At 34.5% G+C, this 25,327-nt stretch overlaps 1 protein-coding gene across 2 annotated transcripts; it reads right to left on the bottom strand.

Annotated features, from left to right (window-relative positions):
• Nucleotides 1-16,829: 16,829 nt before the first annotated feature.
• Nucleotides 16,830-19,964, bottom strand: LOC108363295 (zinc finger and SCAN domain-containing protein 5A). Of its 2 annotated transcripts, none has more exons than XM_017616627.1 (2): nucleotides 19,217-19,964; nucleotides 16,830-18,979 (listed from the first exon to the last, which is right to left on the bottom strand). In XM_017616627.1, exons 1-2 carry the CDS (start codon nucleotides 19,334-19,336, stop codon nucleotides 17,519-17,521), a joined length of 1,581 nt encoding a protein of 526 aa, XP_017472116.1. In that variant the 5' UTR covers nucleotides 19,337-19,964; the 3' UTR covers nucleotides 16,830-17,518. The 2 variants fall into 2 exon arrangements, with proteins under 2 accessions (XP_017472116.1, XP_017472117.1); XM_017616628.1 differs by having other exon boundaries at nucleotides 19,223-19,963.
• Between the last annotated feature and the right edge of the window lie 5,363 nt (nucleotides 19,965-25,327).

Below are 25,327 nucleotides of genomic sequence, written 5' to 3'. Positions count from 1 at the left end.
CTCTCCTTCAAGGTTCAATGATTAGCAATTATATATGTAAATAAAAAATCCTTTGAACACTAATCGCGACTTTTATTGATTCGAGCTGACACATATTGGTGACGCTGACATCGGGCAGTGGGTAACACAGTGCGGCGCCGTGCCATTGCGCTGATACCGAGATTTGAGTTACTGGCGCCGATACCGATTTTCACACCTCAGTGACGCAATGGCGCCAGGAACACCGGAACACTGACAACACCGGGCGGCGCAAAGAACCAGCAAAGAACGCACAAAAGAAGTGCCACTTGTAAAATATGCAGCACAAGGGGAATTTTTACAAGGTGGTGTTGCTAAAACTAACCGCGGTCCTTCTGAATGTGAAAATTATGTGTTTGTTGTAATTTTGGGTTTTGAACTTGGGTATACTTGAGTTGTTTTTGTCCAAACGATACCACCTTGTATTAATTCACCTTAGGGCCTGGGGAGATATATATGTAAATTCAATTCCATCTTAATGGAGGAGAGCTGCCACGTGTTTAAAAAATAAATTCAACTCGAATTAAGGGAACTATTTATTTGAAATTTTTGTCACAATATGGGTGTCAGACGAAAGAAGTTTAAAAGGGTTTTGGTTTGAAAATGATCGCAAGAAAATTGTAATGTTCTTAATATTCAGCCTTGTTGGTTGGTTTAATATCGATATAGGGCAAATTAATCGAAATCTGAGCTCTCTTGGAAACTGGTGATCTAGGCGAAAAGTAAAGACTTTGATTTTATTATATTTGGACAGAAATAACAAGTTCAGACATTTAGAATATTATTAACGTGTTGCCACCTGCTTAGAAATTAGACTCAATTAATTTAATTTAATTATAACAATAAGGGTATCAATCGAAATGGTTTTGGAAGGCGGTATTTTTAAACAACGTGTAGGAGGGTTGCCACCTACGTGAAAAATTAAATTTTACTTGAATTAAGGGAATAAGGTAATTTGAATATGTAACATTATTTGGATGTCGAACGAAAGATTGTATTTTAAAAATCTTTTGAAGAGTGTTGCCAACAACATATAGCAGGGTTGCCTACTGTTTAAAAAATCAAATTCAACTTGAATTTAGGAATTAGGTAATTCAAATATGTACATGCATATGTATGTATCACAACATGAGGCTTAAGAAGGTTGCCACCTGTTTAATAAGTTAAATTCAAAATATATAAAAATTTGAATGAATAATGAACAAAATGGGTATCAATCGAAATGGTTTTGAAAAAGTTTCATTTCTAAACTACGTGTAGGATGATTGATATTTGTGTAAAAAACTCCAATTGGCTTTGAATTCAGGGAATAAGTTAATTGCAAATTTATTTTATTTTAACTTTTTCATAAATTTTTCCGTAATAAAAACTGTGATACGAATTCGTCACGGATACAGATTAGAACTATTTTGAAGGTTGTTAAAGAATTTGAAAATCCCCTATATTTTCGGCTGAGTTTAATTAACTATGCAGTATTTTATTGAAAAATAAAGCACGGAGACATTTCAAACACTTATCGAAGCGGGTGTGACAATCTGATTTAAATATAATTTTTTATGAAATTCCCATAAACGGGCATCTTTCACAAGCGGAAAAAAGTAGGTGACCAACTTGCGTTGTATAAATTTCAAATTTAATTTCCAATAATTTGCTGTGCTTCTCTCAATCTCCGGCACTACCGCTTTGATAAGCGCTTGCGATCCAGAGCAACCAACACACTGGTTAATACAAAAACTAAATAATAACACAAAATAAATCTCTGCCGTTTACATTTTACTCGTTCCTAACAAAAATAGTGCTTCGATAAAGTTGAGAGTGCTTTGCAGTAGCTCAAAAACGAAAGCCAACATTAAATGCGAGAAACAATAACAGGTTGTGAACGTCATACGCAGCGGCAAGTAACAAGCGACACTAAAACCATTCGAAGTAGGCAGCAATAACCCATTTTACCACCTCGCACTTAATCCAGCTTTGATGTTTGCTATCAACAATGCGGGTATTTACCAAGAAAGCAAAGCAACAATCATTTGATACGCTATAATTCCATATGGTTAAGGCAACAATCAGAGTGAAGAATGTGATGGCTTCGAGTTGCGGATAAAAACAAAACGCTATCAAGTAAGGCAGTTTGAGACTTTGAAGTGCGCGTATCTATGACAAATAGAGGATTTCTGGAGCTTCAACAGAATCCATGAGTTTATATAACAGCTTTAACGTATGCGTGTTGTGTTAGTAAGTAAGTATCAACAGAATAAGTAATAGTCATAGTCATAGTTTACAGAGATATCTATTGTAAATCTAGTTTTAAAACTTTACAGGAAAAGCAAACAATATTTTAAATTCAATAAAGGAAAGGCCCCTTTGAATATTTTGATTTCGTGTTTTTTTTTAGATGTTGGCTTAAAGTGTGATGCGTTGGTGTATTTGAGGATGAAATACACAGGGAAAAACTATCTACTTAATACTATAAAATTGAAAAAAAGTAATAAATTACCTCTAAGGGGGTTACTCAAGAAGTCATTCTTCGTATGCTGAATTTCCACCAAGCCTTGAAATGACGAAAAATGTGTACCATTTACAAAAAATGCTATGTGGAAACGAATTTGAGGACAATTTTCCTTGACGTAATGACATAGGCCCAATACCCAACTCTGTCACTTTAATTATGCTTTCGCTTGCCTAATCACTGTAACAAATTTCAACGTCAGCTTAATTTTGGGCCGTAGATTATGTATTTGTATACCGTTTTTTCAGACCAGGTAATTTTCCCAAGATATTTTCTTTTCTATGAAAAAAAAATTCAAACATGTGCATCTTCTACCATATAAAGTATGTTTCTAAAAAGCTAAAAACACTACAATCGGGAAAACTAGCTCCATATCTTCCATAATAATTCACCAAATTTAATTCGTGATATTTTTATACAATTTGTAAGTAATAAAAACAATGACTGACAATAGTTTTTTTAATGTAATTTTTAAACGTTCGCAATTTGCATTCGCGAATGTGAAATATGTAATGGGACATTCGTAACATGCATGTTCCCACATTGTACTTGTTACTAACAATTGTGATCATACACGAAATTAACGCATTATCCTTCGCTAATAAATGATGGTTTGGTCTTCAGTTTAATTGTTATTTGTACAAGTGATTTGTATACAACAGCCATTTCCGTCACTTTTACGAAATTATGGAATGCAACTGGCCAGAAAGGATGCTATGAGTACTGAAAATCATGAGAAACTTTATGTATTACACCGTAGAATATTATGGGGATTGTATGTCAACAGTCATAAAAGCTGCCAATTATCTAAATTTTTTGGAAATCCGAAGCATAGCAGAAACGCACTGAGCCTTTACTTAAAGAAACGCTATGACAGAAAAATCAGGTAAACTCAAAAGCGTTATTTACTTTGCAAGCATGCACTGAACTGTCAAAGAATTCGTTTTACTGATGGAAAAATGTTGAAACTTGAAGAGAGCTTATATTCAATTTGATCTGCAATTCACTCTAGACTTAGCTGTCGTCGATGAAGTTAATGCTGACCTTTTATACCGATTGTCAGAAGAATTAACTATTCAATTTCGAAACTAAAATTGCTTAAGAAGGCCTAAAGCCGAAAATATTTTTGAGGAGTATTGCCACCTGTTTGAAAGTTTTAAATTAGGTTAATTTAAAATATAAATTAAATATTGCTATACTGACACCAGTTAACTGCCGAAAATATTTTTGAGGAAGGTTGCCACCAGCTTGAAAATTTTAATTCAATTAAATTGATAAGATAAGTTAAATATTATAATAGGGATATCAAACGAAAGGTATTTGCGAAATCTTGAATATGTTTTGCGCTCAGCGAAGGTCTTCCGATTTTGCGTTTGATTGAGCAGAGTCAACCTTGCGTTTATCAAGTTTATCATTGCAACATACACAAACAAAAAGGTAAATTTCTTTAAAATAAAGAGCTAAGCTATTGCGCAGCCATTTCGCATCTACGTATGCATGTACATACATATGTGTGAACAAAAGCACCAAAAACAAAAATTGCTTATAGCTGCAGCGTGCTTAAAAGTCAAAATAAAGTGCAAATAAAACCACAGCAAATAGCTTGCGAATTTCAAGGATTTGTACAAGTGGTTTAATGCAACCATACATACGTTCAGTTTCAAATGCTACAAGAAACTTTCACTATTTCGCGTGCCAACTCAATTTTGGGATTCAATAATCTCTAAAGAAACACAAATCAAAATCATAAATTTTAAATTTATGTTATTGCGAGTGCACTGGAAATATGTATGTATGTATATTGCACCTGTGTTGCACAAAAATAATGTCATAAATAGAATGCCAGCCAATCCAAGGATAGAAAGAAGCTGCGCATTTGCTGCAATTTTTCGTATTCAGTTATTGTAAGAATTTTCATACATACATACGTATATGTATAAGTATTTACACTTGTGGCCAGCTGACTAAGTCAAGAGACATTTCGACTAGTTTTGGCTATTTTTCCTTTGTTTATTTAATGTTTAAATGTATTTTTTTTTATAAAATAAAAAAAATTTTACCTAACCAGCGCCACATTTCAAACTTCGTACAAAAATTATGAAAACTCAACAAACTTTAACATTTGCATTCGAAACTTTTAAACTTTTTATTCAGAACTTTTAGAATTTTTGCATTTTTTGGGTATGCAGTTTTGTAGCTCATTAAATTTTGGTAGGTTAAAGTGCCGATTTCAAGACGCTGGAAAATAGCGTTGATTTTTAATAATTTTTTTCTGATGGTGCTAGGTCTCATACAAATGAAATTTTCGAGCACAGCAATGCACAACACCGTCAGCCGAGAAGAAATAAACAAAAGAAAAATAGCCAAAACTAGTCAAAATGTCACTTGACTTAATCAGCTGACTACAAGGGTATGTTGTTAGCATTTAAACAGAATAATATGTATCACTTGTGTTGCTTTGGAGGTTAACAAGCTTTTTGCACATTTGTTGGTTGATATGAAAACGAATATTCCCAAAACGGTTTGTGGCGTCATTGGCGCTGTCATAATTATTATCAAATACATACAATGTACATATCTGCATGCCCTCTCGTGAGATATGAACAAAAATATACATTGTGACATATCGAGCCCTAACCACCAAAATAACGTAAGCGACATTTTTTCCAAAATTTTATTTTTGATGCAGAAATATTCCTAAGCCATCTAAATGTATTTCTGCATCAAAAAGCAAATGTTGAAAAAAATGGCGCTTACGTTATTTTGGCGGTTAGGGCTCGATATGTTCATGTGTATGTATATGTGTGTATAATTTTTAAAATATTATATTTTATTTCATAATTTTTAAAGGTGCATTTTAAATTTAAATAATAAAACTTAATAATTAAAATGCATTTTAATAAAATTCGCTTTACTAATATTCGACAACCGAATCCAACTGTCGATGGGCCACGAAGAGGTGGTGTTGACATTTGAATTTTTTACGCTTCACGTGGTCCAGGTCAGCATAACAAGTTACTTGTATGCCACCTGACACTTTTTCACATACTTTAAAATAATGTTCCAGTAGAACACCTCGTCTGCCAATTTTTACAGGGCTTTTTTCGCTTGCACAAGCTTTTGTTCTATGGCAATGAAATTGAAATGAAAATCGGTGAATGGGATGTTGCTAAATGCATACATATGTATGTCTGCATATATGTATGTATATGTGAATTTTGTGACAGATACATGTGTTACTTGTCACCTAGAGCAAAGAATATATGTATTTACAATGACATAAAAGTTTAAGAAGAATTTTTCACATTTCATTTTCGCTAGTCATATCTTACAAGGCTTGACAGAGTTGGCTTGATATTGCAAAATATCATCATACGAAAGTGCACAAATACGTATGGGTGTATGTATGCATATTCAAAATAATGTTGTTGGATTTGTTTAGTTGAGCATCAATTTTAAACGTTTGAACTGCGAAATTGTGTTTAAATTCGCAATGCAGATATTTTACATTTGGTTAAAAAGTTGGATGTACGACTGATAAATAAGTGAGGTATTTTCTAATATATATATATATATGTATATATGTATAAACTATTTTTAAATATACCACGTTTCTATAAATGGTCTAAAAAGTAGAAAATAATTTGATTTTAAAATTTTAGCGAAAATCTACAATTTATTTATTTATTTTTGATTTTACTTATCAAGACAAATTCTATGGGTGTAGGAAAAATTATTTTATACTTTTTAGTCCATTTATAAAAGCACGGTATATAATTTTATTTATTTAATTTTTTTTTAATGAAAGCTACAAACTCTTAAATCGACAGTTCTATCCACAAGGTATCTTATTGAAAAAAAACGAGCTCATATCTGGACTTCTAGCCATCGCAGTAGCTTCTGACAGCCGTTTGTCAGGGCGTATGAGTAACCTGTTAATGACAAGTTGCATATTTTCCACTAAATCGACCAATATATTTCTTAAAATGTTATGAACTATTCATAATCTTCCTTGCGGTGTCATGAATACCACATTTTTTTTTTTAATCTTAGTCCACCGCAATATAAAGCTGATCTCACAATGGGCATTCTTTGCTACATACATTTCGTGCTTTTCTTAAAGCTCGCTTATCAAGTCCTCGTTACAGGAATTTCTCAAATTTCGGATTTACTTCAGAAGTTGTTAATGCTCTGTTATATTTTAGTAGTTTCCTTAAGAATTCATCATTGATTAAGTAATAACAATGATTCTTCTAAGGAACATATAATGGAATTTATAATAATTTCCGTATAATAAAGTACTTGGTACCCTCACTACCGCTTTATTAAGTATTCATGGGAAATTTATGAATGCTGATGCCAATAAATGTACGCATATTTGCTTGTTAAGTTGCATTCACAGGCTCTACATTTTTAGTTACATAAATAACTATTTAATATGTACGTACAGTATCTAAACGTGGGCAGGTGAGCACAAATTACATACCTAATTTCTGTGTAACATTCCGCAAATCTCTGAAATCACCGAAATTGCTTTCAGTTCAAAGAATTTGCCAAAGCTATGAAGGCCGCTGGGAGCCGCTATGGCTGAGTTGTGAGAGGTGCGTATTACCCCTCCGTATGACCTGGGTTCGATCCCTGATCCGGGCAACATTTAAATTAGAATACGTTTTTTTCTAACAGCGGTCGCCCCTTGGCAGGCAATGTCAAACCTCCGAGTGTATTTTTGCATTGAAAAACCTTCTCTTAAAAATAATTTTCTATACGCCGAAGTCGTAAAATTTTAGGTCCCTCCATTTGTGTTTTAACATTAAGCTGGCACAAACTATTTAGCAATATACATATCGCACACTGTCCAAAAAAGAAGCACAACTCAAAATTTGGAATTTTACAGAGCTTTTTTATTTACCTTTCAGCAAAAGCTGGAGCAAATTTTTGTTATAATTTGTTAACAAAAAAAGGTAAATATTTATTGATTATTTTAGTTAAATTTAAAATTATAATTCTATTGACTTTATTCATAAAAAAATTAAATAGAACTAAAAAGCTTTGTAAAGTGAAATTTTCATTTTAAGTATTTTTTATTTTCTATCAATTTGGGTGTAAATGTAAACATGTATGTAAATATATCACAACATGTATATATGTACATTTAAGAGAAAATATTAGTACACTGCAGCTAATCAAACAAGGCGATTTATTATACAACGAATGCGCCGGTCGGATGAGTAACAAAATGCAAAGCCAATTACTTAAAAAAAAAAAATAACCGGAAAATAAAGGCAAATATTTATGCACATATAAACTCAAGTAAAATTTAATGTTTCTTCTTCTAATGTAATTTGGGATTTACGCTTTGAACAGCTGTCAAATAAAAACTTTGATTAGGGTTTGCATTAAAATGGCAAACGCTCAGTTTTTATTTGATGCGTTGAAATATAGCACTGATCTGTGAATTGGCGAATGCGAATGTGTCGCTATGACAATTTTAAATCTAATTTTTATAAATGTGCTGCGGTTTTCGTGAGGGGAAGTTATGCAAAATTCGTATGGGAAATTCGCTTTTGCTATGGAAAATTATTGTACACATTTTTTCGGAAATATGAGTATTATTCTGTTGTTTTGATAAGCAATAATATGGATGTGACTTTGTTTGTTGTTTGTCAACTCATCAATAACGAAAATCCGCCGAAGGGTGTGAAAATAATGAAAAAATGAAAAGGCGTTGAACACATTTACAGCTTTTTTGATTTTTTATTTTATTATATATTTTTTTTTTTGTGCGTAATGCATTTGCATGATTTGGGTGTGTTGCTAAAACACAAAAGGAAAATGCCACCCACATATCGATGGGCCTCTGCAATAACGACACAATTCAAAATTCAAAAAAATAAAAAAGTCTTACTACTGTTAAGTGTCTCGTGCCTCTAATCCTAGTCTAATACTTACTAAACTAAGTAGGAAGGATTACTTAAGTAAGTTGTAAGGATTAGACATGGATTATACAAGGATGAGAGAAATGATATACTTAAAAGTAGTAAGATTTTTAATTTTTTGAATTTTGAATTGTGTCGTTATTGCACAATACCATATACCAGTATGTAAAACATTTTTACTTTTTTGTCGCTTGTGGCTAAGAGCACATTCCAAGCAGGCAGAATTGTGTAAATGGGCTATTCTCCGCATGACTGCACAGTGAAGTAATTAATCATTTCATCAATGGGGAAAAAAAAACATGTCATTACGACTACAACTTAGGCCAAATATTTTTCTTCTACATATTTACATAAATAAAATGAGACGGCGTACCAATTTGGTATGGGATTTATGGGGTTGGGCGGATACTCCGACAACTTGTCTCCAGATTCATCCACAGCAGTGATCACTGAAGGGCTAAATTTAACTACGTCAGACTAATTTGTGTGCATGCCCCAACGGAAGAGAAGAGCGCTTTATAACCACCCAGGAGTATGGTAAGCGCGCTGCCCCGCCACGATATTGAAATCGTTGCTGGCGACTTGAACGCCAGGGTGGGCAAAGAAGGCATATTTTATCCAATAATCGGTAAACTCACCCTTCATTACAGCACCTCTGACAACGGAGGGAGCCTGATCGAGTTTGCCGCAGCACGGAACTTGGTAATTAGTAGTACCAGGCACCACCAGCGAAACATCCACCCAGAGAGTTAGGCGTCCTCCGAACAAAGAACGAAAAACCAAATTGATCTTGTTAGGATAGACGAACGATACGCCTTTTGACCTGGCTCCATTCGAAGAGCCAACATCGTCTCGGCTTACTACCTTGTTGCAGATAAGTGAGGTGAGAACAGCCATAATGCGGCTTACAAAGAACAAAGCCCCTGAAGCGGACGGTTTACCAATCTGAGCGGCTCAAAGTCAAAACTCGTGGATTATCTACGTAGCCAACTGTGCTGACCCTACGCTTTCATTGTGACATTCTAATTAAAATGGGTAGTAATGTATTTGAGCGCATGCTGGTGTGTCTATAAAGACCCAGTCGGAAAAGTAGTAATGCATTACATGCGTGATAAATAATGTAATGTAGTTCTCGATTATATTACTGTTAACTATGTAATCAGCATTCTAATGTATTCAAAACGTTCCAGAAATTTTATATTAAAACCCATTCATTTCTCGATACTAGGCAATGCAAAATTGAATGCCCCACTTTTCCTAGGATATCGCCCTGGGTTGTTTTACTGATTATTTTTTCGATTACTATACATTACATTTTCCCACTGGGGAGTTTGCATTTTGTAATTTCAGATTAGAAATGGTTTGTTTCAATTGTGGGCGTTGGTTGATTGGTTCGAAATTTAAGAATTATTGACGTAAATCACAACATGGATTCCATTACATTTTGATGAGAATCGATTTATTTTTATTTTTTTGTGATGTGGAAGAATGTACAGAAGGACGGTTGATTGCACGTGTGAGCTGTTAAAGGCACTACACTTGCATGTACATATGCAAATTAATAGCGACTGTTTGTAATTTTGAATAAAGAGATCGACAAAAGCAAGATAATTGCGAAAGCCGATTACTTTATGGAAGAAAAAAAAAATGTGATGGAATGAATAAAAAAAAATATATGTAAAAGTGTATCTATATATATAGTACGGGGTTTTAAGTTTCGAAAGAGAAAATAAAACCCTGCTATTTTTTTGCCCTTTTTGAAATAAAGGCGGACCTCCAAAGCATGCGTATCCGTATGCGTGCGTTAGACATTCACGTTTTATCCGAAGCATAAAATCTTTTTTTTTCCAATTTTTAGTCATTGCCAGCAGATCTGCACGATTCGTTCGATTTTAAAAAATGAGGTGTCATATAACAATTTTGACCTGTAGGCGTACAATAGAAGTATTTCTTTTTTTTAAGATTTGCCACCTCTTAAACAACTAAATTCAAATTATTTATTATGTTAAATTAATATAGTCATATATTTAGAATATAAGGAGAAGCCGATTTAGCTATGTGTGTCCGTCTGACCGTGTACACGATGACTCAAACCAAAATTGAGATATCTCAAGGAAATTTGGTATATAGGTTGCCCTTCATCCAAGGTAGGTTGGTATTGAATACAGACCAAATCGGACGTTAACCACACCCATCTCCCATATAACGGTATTTTCGAAAAATGCAAAAAACTACGATATTTCCATAAATACTAGATCCAAATCGTTCAAGGTTGAAAAGAAAAATAGAATTTTGGCACAGAATAAGAAAATAGGCGTGGCATCGCTTGTGTACTTATAAAGAAATGCTGTTTCTCCGTAGCCGCTTAACCAACTCCCACCACTCGGTACTTTTAAATAAATACGCATCATATAATATTAATGATTTGAAAAAATACATTTTACCTGATAGTTCAGAACGTTAAATTTTAATTAGCATGGAATGTAATTAATTGTTCATAATTTCGAAAAGTCACGACTTATCAAATTGCGTCCTACATGTACATCAAAATTTATATCAAAACTTTCGCAAATACTTATCTCGACTCCAGCGGTACCAAGCGAATCCATTTTTCGTATAAGTTGCTCTTACAGCTTGGCTTTTTTTTTTGTACTAAGCTTAGCGTACAACAAAAGTATGTCACGCTAAACTGCAATAACAGTACATACATATGTATGTACTTTGCCATTAAGTCTTCACCGCTGTCATCACTCAATGTCTTCTCTCGCCTAATCCCTTTGAACATTAAGTTTTTATACATAGATGCCACTTCGCCGATTAATGTTGCGCTTCAAAGACCATCTCTTTAATTTCTTTGCAGTTATAACCCTTCTATCCGTTTCTGTTGAACAATGCATTCTGGCGAAAGCGATTTGTAACTGCCGTAAACGGCTAATGTATTTTTAACTGCATTTCCTGCGTAAAATCTCAATTGCTTGTTTATTCTTCGGCACTGCATACATATGTACAGTAGGGTAGTCCAAAAATGCATATGAAAAAGTAAAGTCAGAATTTTAATGCTATAACCACCTAGGATTGTGCTATATCGAAAAAAACCTTACCCCTTTTTTTTAAATAAAACAAGTAATTTTTAATTATCATATAAAAATTTAAGAGTACCGTTAATTTCTTCATAATCCAATGATCGGATCTAAACAAAATTAGTATGGGACCACCACTGAGGCATTACCATTCCTTAAAAAATAGAAATCGGTTGGCGTGGTCTAAATGTATGCGGTAAAAATATATGCCGACGAATTGATAACCTCCGTCTTTCTTTGAAGTCGGTTAAAAATACTTAGAGGTCGCTCAAAGCGCTCGTTTTCCATATATTTTATGTGGCATAGAATTCTTGAAAATCTAAATTTTTCGATTTTAAAAGAAAAAAGGGTAATATTTTTTTTTGTGTATTGAACAATCGTAGGGGGTGAGCGCATTAAAATTCCGATTTTACCCTTTTTTGGAGCACCCTAATATACATACATACATACCTACAAGTCATTTGCATTCGTGCGTACAACTATCCATTTGAATTAAGGCACTCCATGCATGGTACACTAATTAAAGCTGTCATTCCAACAGAAGGAGAATCGTGTAAAGAAAAGTGCGTAATGTTCTGCAATGTCCTTAGAATGATGCAGATTTTCTCGAATTCTTGCAGGGCTTAATAAGCTGTTGGATGTTGGACCTAGCTTTGCTTATAGATCGTCATGAGCGTCTTAATATTAGGTCACAAATGGATTATCTTTTAGTTTTAAGTTGCATTTGGCGCCTCCTTACACTCAGAAAGAAGTCAGTTACTATAACCAAGTCATGTCTTGAATCATCATCCGATAATCAGATCAAAAATTTGTTTAGCACTTGAGCTTTGATGGACTTGGACGAGCCTAAGATATTGACCAAAAATTGTCATCTTTCACACAGATTGTTTTTAGAGCATTATGAACCATATTTTTGCTATAACCAATCAAAATTCTAAAAAAGCGGATTTTCGGCCCACTCTAATGCACATACATACTACTTACATTCCTACATTTATTAGAGCTGCTATGAAATGCATTCCTTAAGTGTTAACGAAACGAGCCAAATATTAAATAAATTTCAATGTAAAGAGTTAATTTCGTATGCCGGCCGGAGATGTTCTTCGAATTAATTAAGCTGATGAAATGGCCTTGTGTTGTATGCATGAAATGCATGAAAGGATTGGGATAATGGTTTTGGAAGTACTTAATTACATGCAAGCACACAAAACCTTGATTACAAAGCCGTATTAAAATCCATTTAGCAATGGTGTTGTTAATCATGAAATTACATTTAGACTATTTGCTAAGTACGCTCGCATGATCAAAGACAAATAAAAGTAGTAAATTAAATTAAAATAAATAAATACGTACATTAGGGCGGAGCAATTTAATTTCGAAAAAAGTGTATGTTATATTCGAATTCTACGTTTGATTCTAAGCAAAAATTTTGAAAAAACGATATACTAAAAATGACCTTCCCAATTGTTAATTTACAACATTTTGTGTTTTCTTCGTATTTAAGAAACTACTTGACAAAATCGAGTCAAAAAAAAAAATTCGGCTAAAAAAGTTACAATATACTGAGGTTGTTCACACTTGCCGAAGTGTTTTTGCCAACAAAAATATTATAAGTTAAAATTTTTTTGTGGTATACGGGAAGGTTTGGAGCAATACTAATGAGAACAAAATAATGGAAATTTGAATTTGGGTTAATGTCATAATGTCAGTTTGATAGGGCCATCATAGTCGGCACAATCTAAAAAAAACTTTGAAGAGAAAATAATGAAGTTTTTAAAATGTGATATAAAAGCAAACTAAAGGTTGGATTAGCTTTAAAACAATTGTATATGTGCGTTCGGGACGTTACGTTATGGACGTTACTCTTTTTTCCGTGAAACAAATGATTTTTTTAAAGCGATATTGTTGTATTTTATTAAAAGATATAGTGCTTAAAACCAATGCTTTTTAGAGCTTTGTTTCCAAAAGTAAGAGGGGGCAAATCAGGTTTCTCAAATAAATGTGAAAAGAAATATGAAATAAACTAACAAGTTATTTTTAAGCAATAAACAAAACCGACTTCAATTCTCACATAAAAATTTAAGATTTTCATTATTATATGCATGATAAAATGATCGGATTTAAACCAACCTCTGACGTAATACCTTTCGTTTAAAAAAAGAATTATAGAAATCGGTTAACGAGGTCCAAAGTTATGCGCTAACATACATAAAAAAAATATTCCGACGACCTAACCTTGAACCGTCTCCTCTTTGTGAAGTCGGTTAATAAGAACATGTTGTACTACATATGCCTTTTTTGACACAAAAATGAGTGAATTCGAATTGCATGCATTTTTTGAGATTTTGGTTGACTATTTCTCGGATTCGCCCACATATGTTTATACATACATATTTAATTTTTTTGTAATAATTTTTTTTTTTCAGTTCTTCACGCTACTATGAAAAGGCAGTTATGCAGAAATATGCGTCAAGCGATTACCTTTAATAAACTGTAAAAAAAATGTTGTCCCTTTCAGTACTTTTCGAGAAATTAATTTTTTAGTTCGTTTCCAGAATTTTAAACAGAAGTCGCAGAAAATGCAAATTCCACCCGCCAGCCAACTCAGCAATCGTTTAAAATTCCAAAAACCCACCGAAAACAATTTCTCTTCATCAGTAAGTAAAACGGAATTTACAAATGATAACAGAACGCTGGCAATAATAAACGCCTACAATGGCCAGAAAAGCAGCAGCAATAACAGCCACTACACACGCCGCACTGAATTCCGATAACAGGTGTTCCAACTGCAACGAGCAGAAATTTAAAGAGCCCTCTGAAACAAAGATGCCATCGCTGTTGGCGATATGAGCTTAGCTGAACCTGTATTTGACTTAAGCAACTTCTTAAGAAAACGACCATTCATTTGCTTACTTGCGCTTTCTTTACCTCCCCCTACCCTCTGCCCAACATGCTTTTGTGACGATGCATGTACGCGCGCACGTTCAATTGTAAATGGATTAGAAATTGAAATCACGTTTTTCCTTGTCATGGCGAGCGTGCATAAAATCATCCTGCATGGATGGTGGATCCGTCGCAAGCTGGTAAAGGTACATACATATGTAGGTATGTTTGTCGGTATGGTTGTAGCTGTTAGGCCACAGTGGTAAACAAAACAAAAAAAAAAAAACAAAAAACAACTGCTGTAAAAAGCTATTTTTCTTCTGGCCTATCAATTACATACTTCTCTGATCGCAGCTGGGAAGGCAGCCTTCAAAGTCAAGTAATTCTTTATCGGCTTTTCTTGGCTCTCCTGACTTACTTACCTAATGGTTTTCGGGTCAAAAATTTAATGATGCATGAAAATGTAAGTCGATATGTATATACATATATAAAAAATGTTGAAATAAAATACAGATGAAGTGAAAATATTTCAAATATGGCAGCGTCAACACTGCGCCTCTTACTTTCGGTCATTAAGCAATTTCCAACTGTCATTTCCATTTAAAGTTGACTTCCTCCTTTTCCTGCGTCAATGACTTGGGATTGTATGTACATACATAGTTATTTCGAATGAATTAATTTATTATGCAACTGTTGTTGAATATTTTCCTTTTGTTATGGGTTCGAGGCTTTTAGTTTACGGATATGGATTCACTTATTGTGCAAATTTGCTAAACAAAATCCCTAAGGACTGGAAGCTAAAAGCTATGGGCATTCGATGTCAGCAGCATTTATTGTATATAAAAGGGGTGGCGCTGAAGTCAAGCATTAAATACTTACCTTTTGTGCGCATTAGATATCAACTCTTTAAATAAATATCCATTAAACATATCGGTAAAAATAAGAACTTTTGGGTAATCACATATTTCTTTTGTCTTATCCATATTTCCATATATAAGTACAGTATCGGTCATATCAACGTAGAAAACTAAAAAAAAAAAGGAACAGTCCAGCGCCTTCGTCTTGGTCTGCAGGCTGTATCGGAGGCACAGCCGCTAAATTTAAACGTAGAATACGTGGTATGGCTAAGATCACATCCAAGTCAAAAACGAAAGCACACCCTAAGAAAAAATTATCGATAGCAAAAGCGATAGTAACATCGATAGCAAAAGCGATAGTAACATCGATAGCAAAATCGATAACAAAAACGATGAAAATATCGATAACCATCTCGAAAAACATATCGATAACTAAATTCTGAAAATTTTTTATATGGCATTAATGCGTAGGACAGCCAGCAAAAAAATTCTAAAAAATCAACGCGAATTTTTAGACATTTGAAATTTGCACATGAAACTGAAATTTAATGGGCTATAAAACTGCATACCTGATTTTTTTTTGTATTAAAGGGGTTTTTCTTAATTTTTGTAAACAGTATCAGTTTTGGATTTAAATGGGTTTTGCTAAAACATAAGCCATATTTTTAAACAAAATTAACAAAATATATTTACCATGTAAAACATCGCGAGTATTAACAAATGTAGCACACTTTTATTTTTTACAATATTCACAATGTTTTACGTGACACATTTTTTCTATATATAATATAGTAGATTCCATGATAAAAACATAGCAAGGTAGAACCGTTATCTCAATTTGTCGGCCATGATTTTTTTTTTAAGTTTGCCAGCATTTTAAAATCGTATAAAATTGAAAATAAAAAATTTAAATTGTTCGAAATTGTTGTTGCTTGAGATTGAAAATGAAAATGTGTGTGTGAGTTTGAGTAAATTTAAAAATTAAAATGTTTGGAAACGTCAAGAATTTTAAAAGTAACTCTCAGCGGTTCTACCTTACTATATTTTTATCATGACATAAACCATATAATTCAAATTTCAAAACTTTGTGTACAGTTCAGAAAAATTTAACAAATTTCAAAAAAATGTCATTAAAATTTTCAATTTTTTCCAGAATTTTTAGAAACTTTTTGGGTATGCAGTTTTGCGCAGGTTTGAAATACTGAAAAATACCGTTGATTTTTGAGCTTTTTTTTTTAGGTCGATGGTGTTGCGCATTTTCTCCCATGTAACGCATGAACAAAATCTATTTTTATATGGAAAAAAATAAGCAACCCCTCGAAAAAAGACAATTTTGATAAATTTTTTTTTGAAATTTGTTCAGTTTTCTTGAACTGTACACAAAGTACAGTATACGGTTTATGTTATAGCATCTACTATGTCTTAAAAAAAAAAATTTACGAAAAAAATGTATCACGCAAAACATTGTGAATATTGTAAAAAATAAAAGTGCGCTATTTAGGTGAACGCCACTGTATATGTGTAAGGATAATTAAAAACTATGTATGGATTAAAGTGCAAGTGAGACACCGGTTTTTACTTAATTTACTTTATTTTACGGAAAAGTAGATTTTACTCATTTTCATGATACACTAGAAGGGGGTTTCTTTACAAAGCCACACTTAGAAATATTTTCTTACAAATTTGGATTTACATTAATCACTAATGCTAGGAAAAGGTCGTTTTTGTCAAATAATAAAACTGATACAATTGTACAGCATATCAAAATTACATCTTTAATTACAATATTTATAATTCGAAAACATTTCCTATTACAACAAATTCCAAAGAATAATGAATATATTTATTGTTGGAAAGAATGGTGATAAAATTTAAACAGGAAAAATGTTCGTAATATATCTTCAATTTCTTTAAGTATATTGATAAATTTCATATTTAAGACAGTTTATTTCACAAACAGGAGATCTTAAATTTCTATGAAAAATGTTAGCGTTAATTTCATTTTGCGCCGTTCTGCAAATCATAACTAAACATACGTACATAAATAGCAATATTGCGATTTCTTGAATTCTCAAATTTATGATTCATCTATTTTTAACAGAAATGAACTTAATAAATCTATGCTATTGAAAAAAAAAAATCAAAACAATTCCATTGATCGGCGAAAAGAACACTAATGTCTTGTAATTACCGTCATACTTATGGATGCCTTATGCAAACAGATATGGCCAGAAGTGCTTAATCGGAGAAACTATCACTCCAGTAGGTTGTTGTGAGCGGTGCCACTGCTTTGAATAAGTCTTTTCCAACAGTATAACTTTCCACATCGAGCCTTATTTTCGCCACACGTTCCACACCTGGACAACGTCCTTCTTTATGCTTCTCTAACCGTGCCTCGGATACAAATTTTCGCTTACATTTCTCGCATTGATGCAACACACCCTGTTCGTCATGCTCCTCTACCAAGTGTCGACGTAATTCCGCCTTACTGCTGCCAGTATACTCGCATTTGCTACATTCAAAGCCGGATGGCTCATCGGTGTGTTTTTGCACATGCTTGCGATAGGCACCCTGTATCTTAAATATTTGTCCACATGTTTCACACTTGATGGGCTGTCGTTGATTATGCGCCTTTTTGTGTAGAATCAAGGAAAGTTTACGTGCAAACACTTGTTCACATTCGTCGCAAGGGAACTCACTGGGCTTATCTTCGGCCTCATCCGACTGTGGTGTATTCTTGGTTTTCCTTTTCTTTACTTGTTTCTCTTTTGGCTCCTCATCTTCGTCGCTGCTCTCCTCTTTTATTATTACTTCTGGTGATGGCAAAGACCGTTTTGAAGCTGGGCGCCCACCCACACGCTTCTTCTCTTTTACTTTTGGCGCCGGAGTAGCTGCGGCCGATTTGCGCTTACCCCTCTTAGCAGCTGCCACACGCGGGGACCGTTTCTTTTTTGGAGAACCGAAATCGGAATCATCGGAATCATCTTCGGCAGTTATTCCACCTTCGTCAGATACTTTGAATTCTACATCATCGTTAGGCTCCTCATCTGATGGATCTGAGTCCAATGTAGCATCTATGACCACATAGCCAGCCGGTCGCCGTACTTTATTCTTACTACGTGACAATTTTTTGCGTAATTCCCGCTCGGTTGTTTCACATTGCGTTTTCAGCTCCAAGGCGATATTTACTTTATCCAAACATGGATTGCAGATGAATTGCGGCATAAAATCCTTCTGAGCAATGGAAACTGTTGGGCAGATGATCATTAACTTGTCTGCTATAGTTTGCTTACTAGTTGCGTTAAAAAGACTGACAAGTGCTTCCTTGGACGTGCAGACACGGCACTGATTCTCATCTACTTGGTTCTCGATTTTGGCGGCTTCGCGTGCCGTGCTAGTGGGTTGCTCGTCATCTTCCACATATGTTTCATCATTTGATTTTCGGTTGGAATTCGCGTTTACTGCTTCATCTTTGCGTTTTTTGGGTAACTGTGTTAGTTTGCGCAAAACCGGCTTCACATTCTCTCCATCTTCCGCCTCCTCTTCTTCCTCCAACATCTCTTCGATAACTTCACCATCATTGTCTTCTTCGAGCGCTTCCACATTTCCCTCTTCAGCTTCTTCGACCTCTACTGGCCGGCGTGGCTTACGGCCGCGCTTTGTAGGGTTTACCGGTTTCTCAGCAGCCATGGGATCGTGCTGTAAGTGGGAAGAGCATTAGAACTTTTGACGAAAATTGTGTAAACCCTTCACACGGTCACAGAATAAGTAGGTACAGTTTCAGAAAATTAAAAATTGTATATAAATTGATTTCAAATCTGCGGTCACAGTTTTCCAACTGGCCAAAAATGTGTATATAATAAATTTTGCAGTGAAGGGTATACGTTTTTATTCAAATTTTATATTTTTTATATACTAAAGAGACAACTTTGCAACCTTTACCTCTTCCAAGTACTCGGCAACTCCTTCGTCCGTCTCGTTAGCACCGTTCGTTAACAACGCCTCATCGCTGCCGGCATCTATGCCACCACCCTCCTCAATCAATTCACTACTCATTTTCACCACTTTCCTTCGTCGGATTCACTCTTTGCTTATGGCCAAACAATTTCCTATTTGGGGCACACTTTCTTATGAATGTTTTTCGTGTTTTGTTTTTATTAGATATTTCTAAATTGTGTTGTTGTAATACGTTGTAGTTGTTGGTTTAATGTCACAAATTTGCCGCCATATGAAAATTTACGACAGAAGCGGCACCAGAAATTCACTTCTTATAATTACCCAATTACGATTACTGAGTTGGCAAACTTGTACCACAGCGATTTTACACAATGCTCAATTTATAGTAAAGCAGCCTTTCAATTGCACATTTACTTTTAAGAATTAATTTTCACACAACTTCTGCGAGTTTTACTAATTTTTTCTTCAGTGCCTTTTTCGCCGCCGCCGCACTACAAAAACAAGTGAAAAAATTCTATCCACCACAGCGTTCACAATAATGTAGAATTCTTAAAATTTTTATTGAATTTGTGCACTTCAACACTTTAACTTTGCACTTTAAGTATTTTAATGCATTTCTAAGTCAAATTAGCTGCGAAAAACTGCAGGACAAATTTTTTCACTATCTCGTGTCTACACCAAACGTTTTACGGCCATCTTGAAATGTGTGTAAGCAAAAATCGAAATAGAATTTTTCATTTGCACAATTGTGAATGATCAATAATCACTCGGCAGGGATGGTGCAATGCGTTAGAGCAAAGCAGAGCGAACCGTTGGCACGCATGCAAACGTCAAGTGAAGGCGTATCGTATGTGGCTGAGTGAAAGGGCAATAGTTGATGACGATTTTTGCTTTGAAAGCTACTTCGCAAAATGTGGTGAGAACCAGAGTTGCCGATGGATAAAAAAGGTACGGAGTAAAATGGCTTGCAAAAGTATTCGTTTATGTGAAGCACTAATCGATTTGAATTGAATTAAATAAACGCATGCGTTCAAATTTATACATAAAAAAAAAAAAAAAAAAAAATGGTATACGAGCTTTTATCTAAGAAAAAACCAAAAATGAGGGCCGATTGAAAGTTTTCTGTTGATTTGAACGTCACCAAAATTACTTGGTGCAAGTGAAAAATATAGAAGATATAAGATGTAAAACTTAAATTTGTAGATTTCTTATAATACCTACATATAGAAATCTTATAAATATACATAACCAATTTGAAAAAGTATTGAGGGCCATTTTGGGCCTACTTCAGAACAATTTCATGACTATTTTGGGACTAGTAGTTCGCGGTAATTTTTGAACTAGTTCTAGCCCATGCCGAAACTATTTCAGGAACATCTTGTGACTAGTTTGCGATAAAGCCGCACACAAATGTTTACTCATCGAATTTCAGGAGACCAGGTACTCATGCCTTTTTTAATATTTACAAGCCAAAAATACAAAAACTAAAAACAAGTAAAGTCTTTCAATAATGTTTTATTGTTTTTTTTTTTTTTGGAAAAATTGCACTATTATTACTGCTAGAAACATTTATACATTTATATATCTTCTTCTTCTTATTTGGCGCTGTAACCGCCTAAGCGATTTTGGCCGAGTCCAAAACAGCACGCCAGTCATTTCNTTTATATATATTGTGGTTAATTTTGGAGTACTCCTTGGCCCTTAGGGAGTACTCTTTACATGCATGCATGGAGTAGTCGCGATTTTTGCAGGGGACACGCCAGTTTTTTCATACCGTTTGACCAGACCGACATGCAGCACAAAACTACTCCTACAATGACATTGTTGATATAGTTTTTCGTTTGTACACGCTTTTGCTCTTCATTTCACAGATGCTTTTTCGCAATTAATAAAAACCAAAAACAAAAATAAAAAATTACATGTTGCCTCTTTTGGTATTCGAACCCGAACATGCTGGGAGCTAACAACTAATAGCCAGCATCTCTACACGTTCAGCTACAGCCAGACATGCAAACGTGCTTTCAAATGCTCAACTTCAATCACATTTCGTTAAAACACGGGGTAACAATAAAATGGTGCAGAGACACGAGTTGGTCCGCTACAGCATGATAGAGGAGCATTTTGAATACTAGAGTGCATCACTCACCAAACAAAAAAAAAAAAAAAAACAAAAATTAAAAAGCGGTACTGTTTTTTCATCAAAATTATACAATTTATTATATTATATTTTAAAGTACCCGCCAAAATGTTTGGAAAAATATTAAGATTTACGTGAGCTAAACCGGTTTGAAAATACCTCCAAGTATCGAGTTTTTTTTTGGTTTTAATAAGACTAGTTTTTAAAATATTTTTTTTCAAAAAATCCCCTCAGCTTATGGAAAATGTAAACTTAAAAGATCTACATCCATAAAAAAGTTTAAAAATTTTATCAATGCATGTAATAAGATTTTTGCATATATTTCCAAGGCGCTCGGCTCACGTAAATCTTAATATTTTTCCGATATATTTTGGCGAAAGTCTTAAAATATATTAAGTGTTATAATTTGGTGAGGCACCCTAATGAACATATATCTAAATATTTATTACAAGTGGAAGCAACTCGTCTATGCTGGTAGCTACGACTTTTTGAATCTGTATGCGCTTACATATATACCTGTTATGTTGCGGATATTCGCATTCGCATTCGCGAACGCGGAGATTCCTCATTAATTTTAATATTCGCATCCGCAGTTACAAAAAACGGGGGGAGTTCTTAACAAAATTACAAGAAAATAGAATTTTCTTCGAAATTTCCATCCTTGTAAAATGACAATTTGCCTGTGTAGCCTGTAGCGGTTTTAAGGAGCGATTTTGCCATGATAATAGATTCCTTGAGTGAAGACAATTAATAAAACTGAAAGTCCTCTCCACTGGTGGGACATAAAACGAAACGAATTCAAAATAATGTCAAATTTCGCGCGCAGATATTTGTCGCCTCCAACAGCAGTGTTCCGAGAGAGCAGTTATTTAGTGGCGCAGGTAAAAGGTCACAACATTAATTCTTATCAAAGAATTACCAAAATTATATTCTAATTATACTTGACATTCTCATCTGCGGTTGTCTAAAATTCCACATTCGCGACATCCCTAATATACACACTTCTATATAGTCCCGCTGCCTTGTGTAATAAATAGTATGGAAATTACAAGCTTCACAGGCAATTCTCTTAATGGGAAAATGAAGTATTTACTTCCATGCATCGGCAACTGGTAATTAATTTAATTACTTAGGCCAATGTAATTTTTAAATTTTATTAGTCTCGCTTAGACGACGAGTATCATGAGTAAAATATTTACTTTTGTACCATTTTGGCAAAACGTACGCCACAAATATGCGCCGCAGACATTTACAGCGGCGATAAGTGGCACGAAAATGCGGGATGAGTGGGTGGAGTGACTTTGGTGAAAAGAAATGCTTGTTGGAATTGTGGATCTACGTTTGTGGTTTTTGGATTCGTGTAAAGTAAGCATTTTTGTGGGAAGCGCATGCGATGCGCGGGTGAGTAGCGTAATATGATGAAGCAATAACCACATTAAAAGTAAGTCATTGCTCTGTCAAAGTAATGAGAACGGTAACATATATGTATGTATGTATGTATGTATTCAAATGTGATACACACGAGCGCTTTGAAGTGCTAGGGAATTTGCATTAGGGTGATACAGCTATAACGAAGAAATCCTCCGAGCAGGTCAAGAGTAGCATGGCAGGCTTCCAGAGCTAATTTTACGAAAGCATCTCGTGAAATCTAGCTGACTTGAATAGGCATAATTTGGTTAAATTATTTGACTGCCTAGTGTGAACTCTTTATAACCGCATCAGTAAATCTGCAATTATACTAGCAAGATGACCCACCCTAATAACAATTTGGCATAGAAGGGAACGACCCTACAAGAATTGTGATGGAAACTAAGGCTATCTGCACACTTGTCGTCCAATCATAGTTGCGTTATCGTCTCGCCCTGAAATTTTGAGCCGAGCACATGCATTTCAAAGGAGATCTGCACACTTGTCGTTATCGGCAAATCGTAGAAGATGCAGAAACGGATAAGTACGGCACTGTCGTTTGCTAATCGTTGTGCACGCATTGTTTGTTTACATTTTATGGGGGAAAATTAGTGAAAAAGTTAATATTTGCATTAAAATTGTATAAAAATTAGTATTTTTTTGCATAAAATCTGTGGAAATTATTAAAAAGTGGATAATTGCATTAAAATTTAATAAATATGAGCGTTTTAACTATAAAATATGACGAAATTGTATTAAGTCTCTGTGTGCATACACAAAACACATTCCAGGAAAAGAAAAGAAGAGATATTACTGGAAAATTACGTCTAGAAATGTTGCAGCACAGTCTATATTTAAAAAATTGCAGGTTTTTGTAAATATTTCGCGAAAATATCAACCAAAAAAAACAGAAAATACCTGCTCCAAGTGAATTTTTAGACGCCAAATGAATTGAAATATCACGACCAAGTGTGCAGAAGTGTAATCGTCATGTAATCGTTGCTTCATGACGATAACTATGACTCAACTATGATTGGACGACCAATGAGCAGAAAGCCTAACACATTCTCATTTATCTTACTAACACATTTGCAAATTTTGCGTTGGTTAAAAAGAGACCAATATATAAGGCCATAAGTTGGAGGAAGACGGAAGATCATATGTACACAAATGTTTACATCAGATTTTTCACACTGCCCTTTAGAATGTGATAGAAACTTGTAGGTAGCCAGTGACAGAAATCTCTATCAGCCTTGCCAGTCAAGAATGATAGAATACAAGATTGCGCCGTCCTGGGCGTTGACATTTGTATACCACAAGTAAACAAAGAATAGAGCGAAAAGAAGAACGAGTTGAAACAGCCAAAACAGTTCACTTTACTGCGAAAAACGTTTTCTAAGTTTGCTAAATGCGAAAATATTGCATTTTTCACCTAAGCTATTAGATAACAGTGAACATTGTGGTGCACTCCATTGCTTTGCAATTAAGGCTGCTGCAGAAAACTGCAGCAGCATCTCTGCGGGACTGATTAGTTGACTTGCTAATGGAGACTGCGTGGAGCAGAAACAAAATCATTGTGAGGAAATGCTGTTAATATAATAATAGAGAAACATTTCGGGAACGGCTTTGCCGTGCCCTATGTACACAAAATGCAGTGATTCGTCCCAGCGCTACACTTGCATCTACGCTTCTTGCATCTTGACACAGCACTTCATAGTATTAGTTTTTACGCAGTCTTCAACTCAAAAATCACTTACAAATTGCAATTAACACGATTTAAACTAATTTTTCACTTATAATTCTACTTTCTCTTTCGCTGATTTGTAAACGAAGGTTTATTTACAAGTTACCACAACTGTCAAAATCGGCAAAACCAAAGTAGCGGTACCACTGACGGCGCCACCTTTGTTCGCTGCACCGTGCTTGCCAGTCAAATGATTTGTCAAATGATGGTCACTGTTCTTGCAGGGGAGCTTATGAATACATATGTGTAAGTAAGCACATACATATGTGCATATGTACATTATGTTCTATCACAGCTACGCTAAATGCTTTGAGCGCCGCCAGCCTTTGCATACATTTGCTAACTTTCGTAACGCATGTCAGAGATAAGCCAGCGCAGCGCTTCCACGCTTATTGCTGCCTCATTCAATTTCGTTTGGTGCATACGCTTAACTTTGAAAGCTTCCATGTCAACTTTGTCCGTATTTCTGAGAAGGGTCACATTTTCATCTATGTACATATGTACGCTCCTAAGCATGTTTGTCAGAAAAGCTATCTTAATTTTGCATATTTTTCGCTAATGAATTGCACACATTATTTTTCATTCGGCATAGTCAAATTTTTGAGGTCTTTTTGAGAGAGTTTTTTTTTATTGTTGTTTCGCGTTCTTGAACTGTTGCTATTTTTGACGTTAGCTGCAATTTTTCACTAAATGGGAATGCTTATGGTATATATGAATGGGAAGTCGAACTTAAAGAGTGATAAAATCAAATTAAACAAAGTTATAATACCCTTGTGCACAAATGCGCTCGGGTATAAAAATA

The sequence above is a fragment of the Rhagoletis zephyria genome, unplaced genomic scaffold (genome assembly GCF_001687245.7).
Source record: "Rhagoletis zephyria isolate East Lansing unplaced genomic scaffold, Rhagoletis_zephyria_1.1 Rzeph_scaffold_01238, whole genome shotgun sequence".
In the NCBI taxonomy this organism is placed as follows: Eukaryota; Metazoa; Arthropoda; class Insecta; order Diptera; family Tephritidae; genus Rhagoletis; species Rhagoletis zephyria.
Note: the sequence above shows the minus strand (reverse complement) of the source record. Positions and strands in the feature narration are given on the sequence as shown.

What these genes read in the sequence shown, in the direction of transcription:
- LOC108363295 (XM_017616627.1), bottom strand. Translation starts at nt 19,336, where the DNA reads ATGAGTAGTGAATTGATTGAGGAGGGTGGTGGCATAGATGCCGGCAGC. An exon ending in AGTACTTGGAAGAGGTAAAG is followed by an intron (nt 18,980 to 19,216) that starts GTTGCAAAGTTG and finishes TCCCACTTACAG; the next exon opens with CACGATCCCATGGCTGCTGA.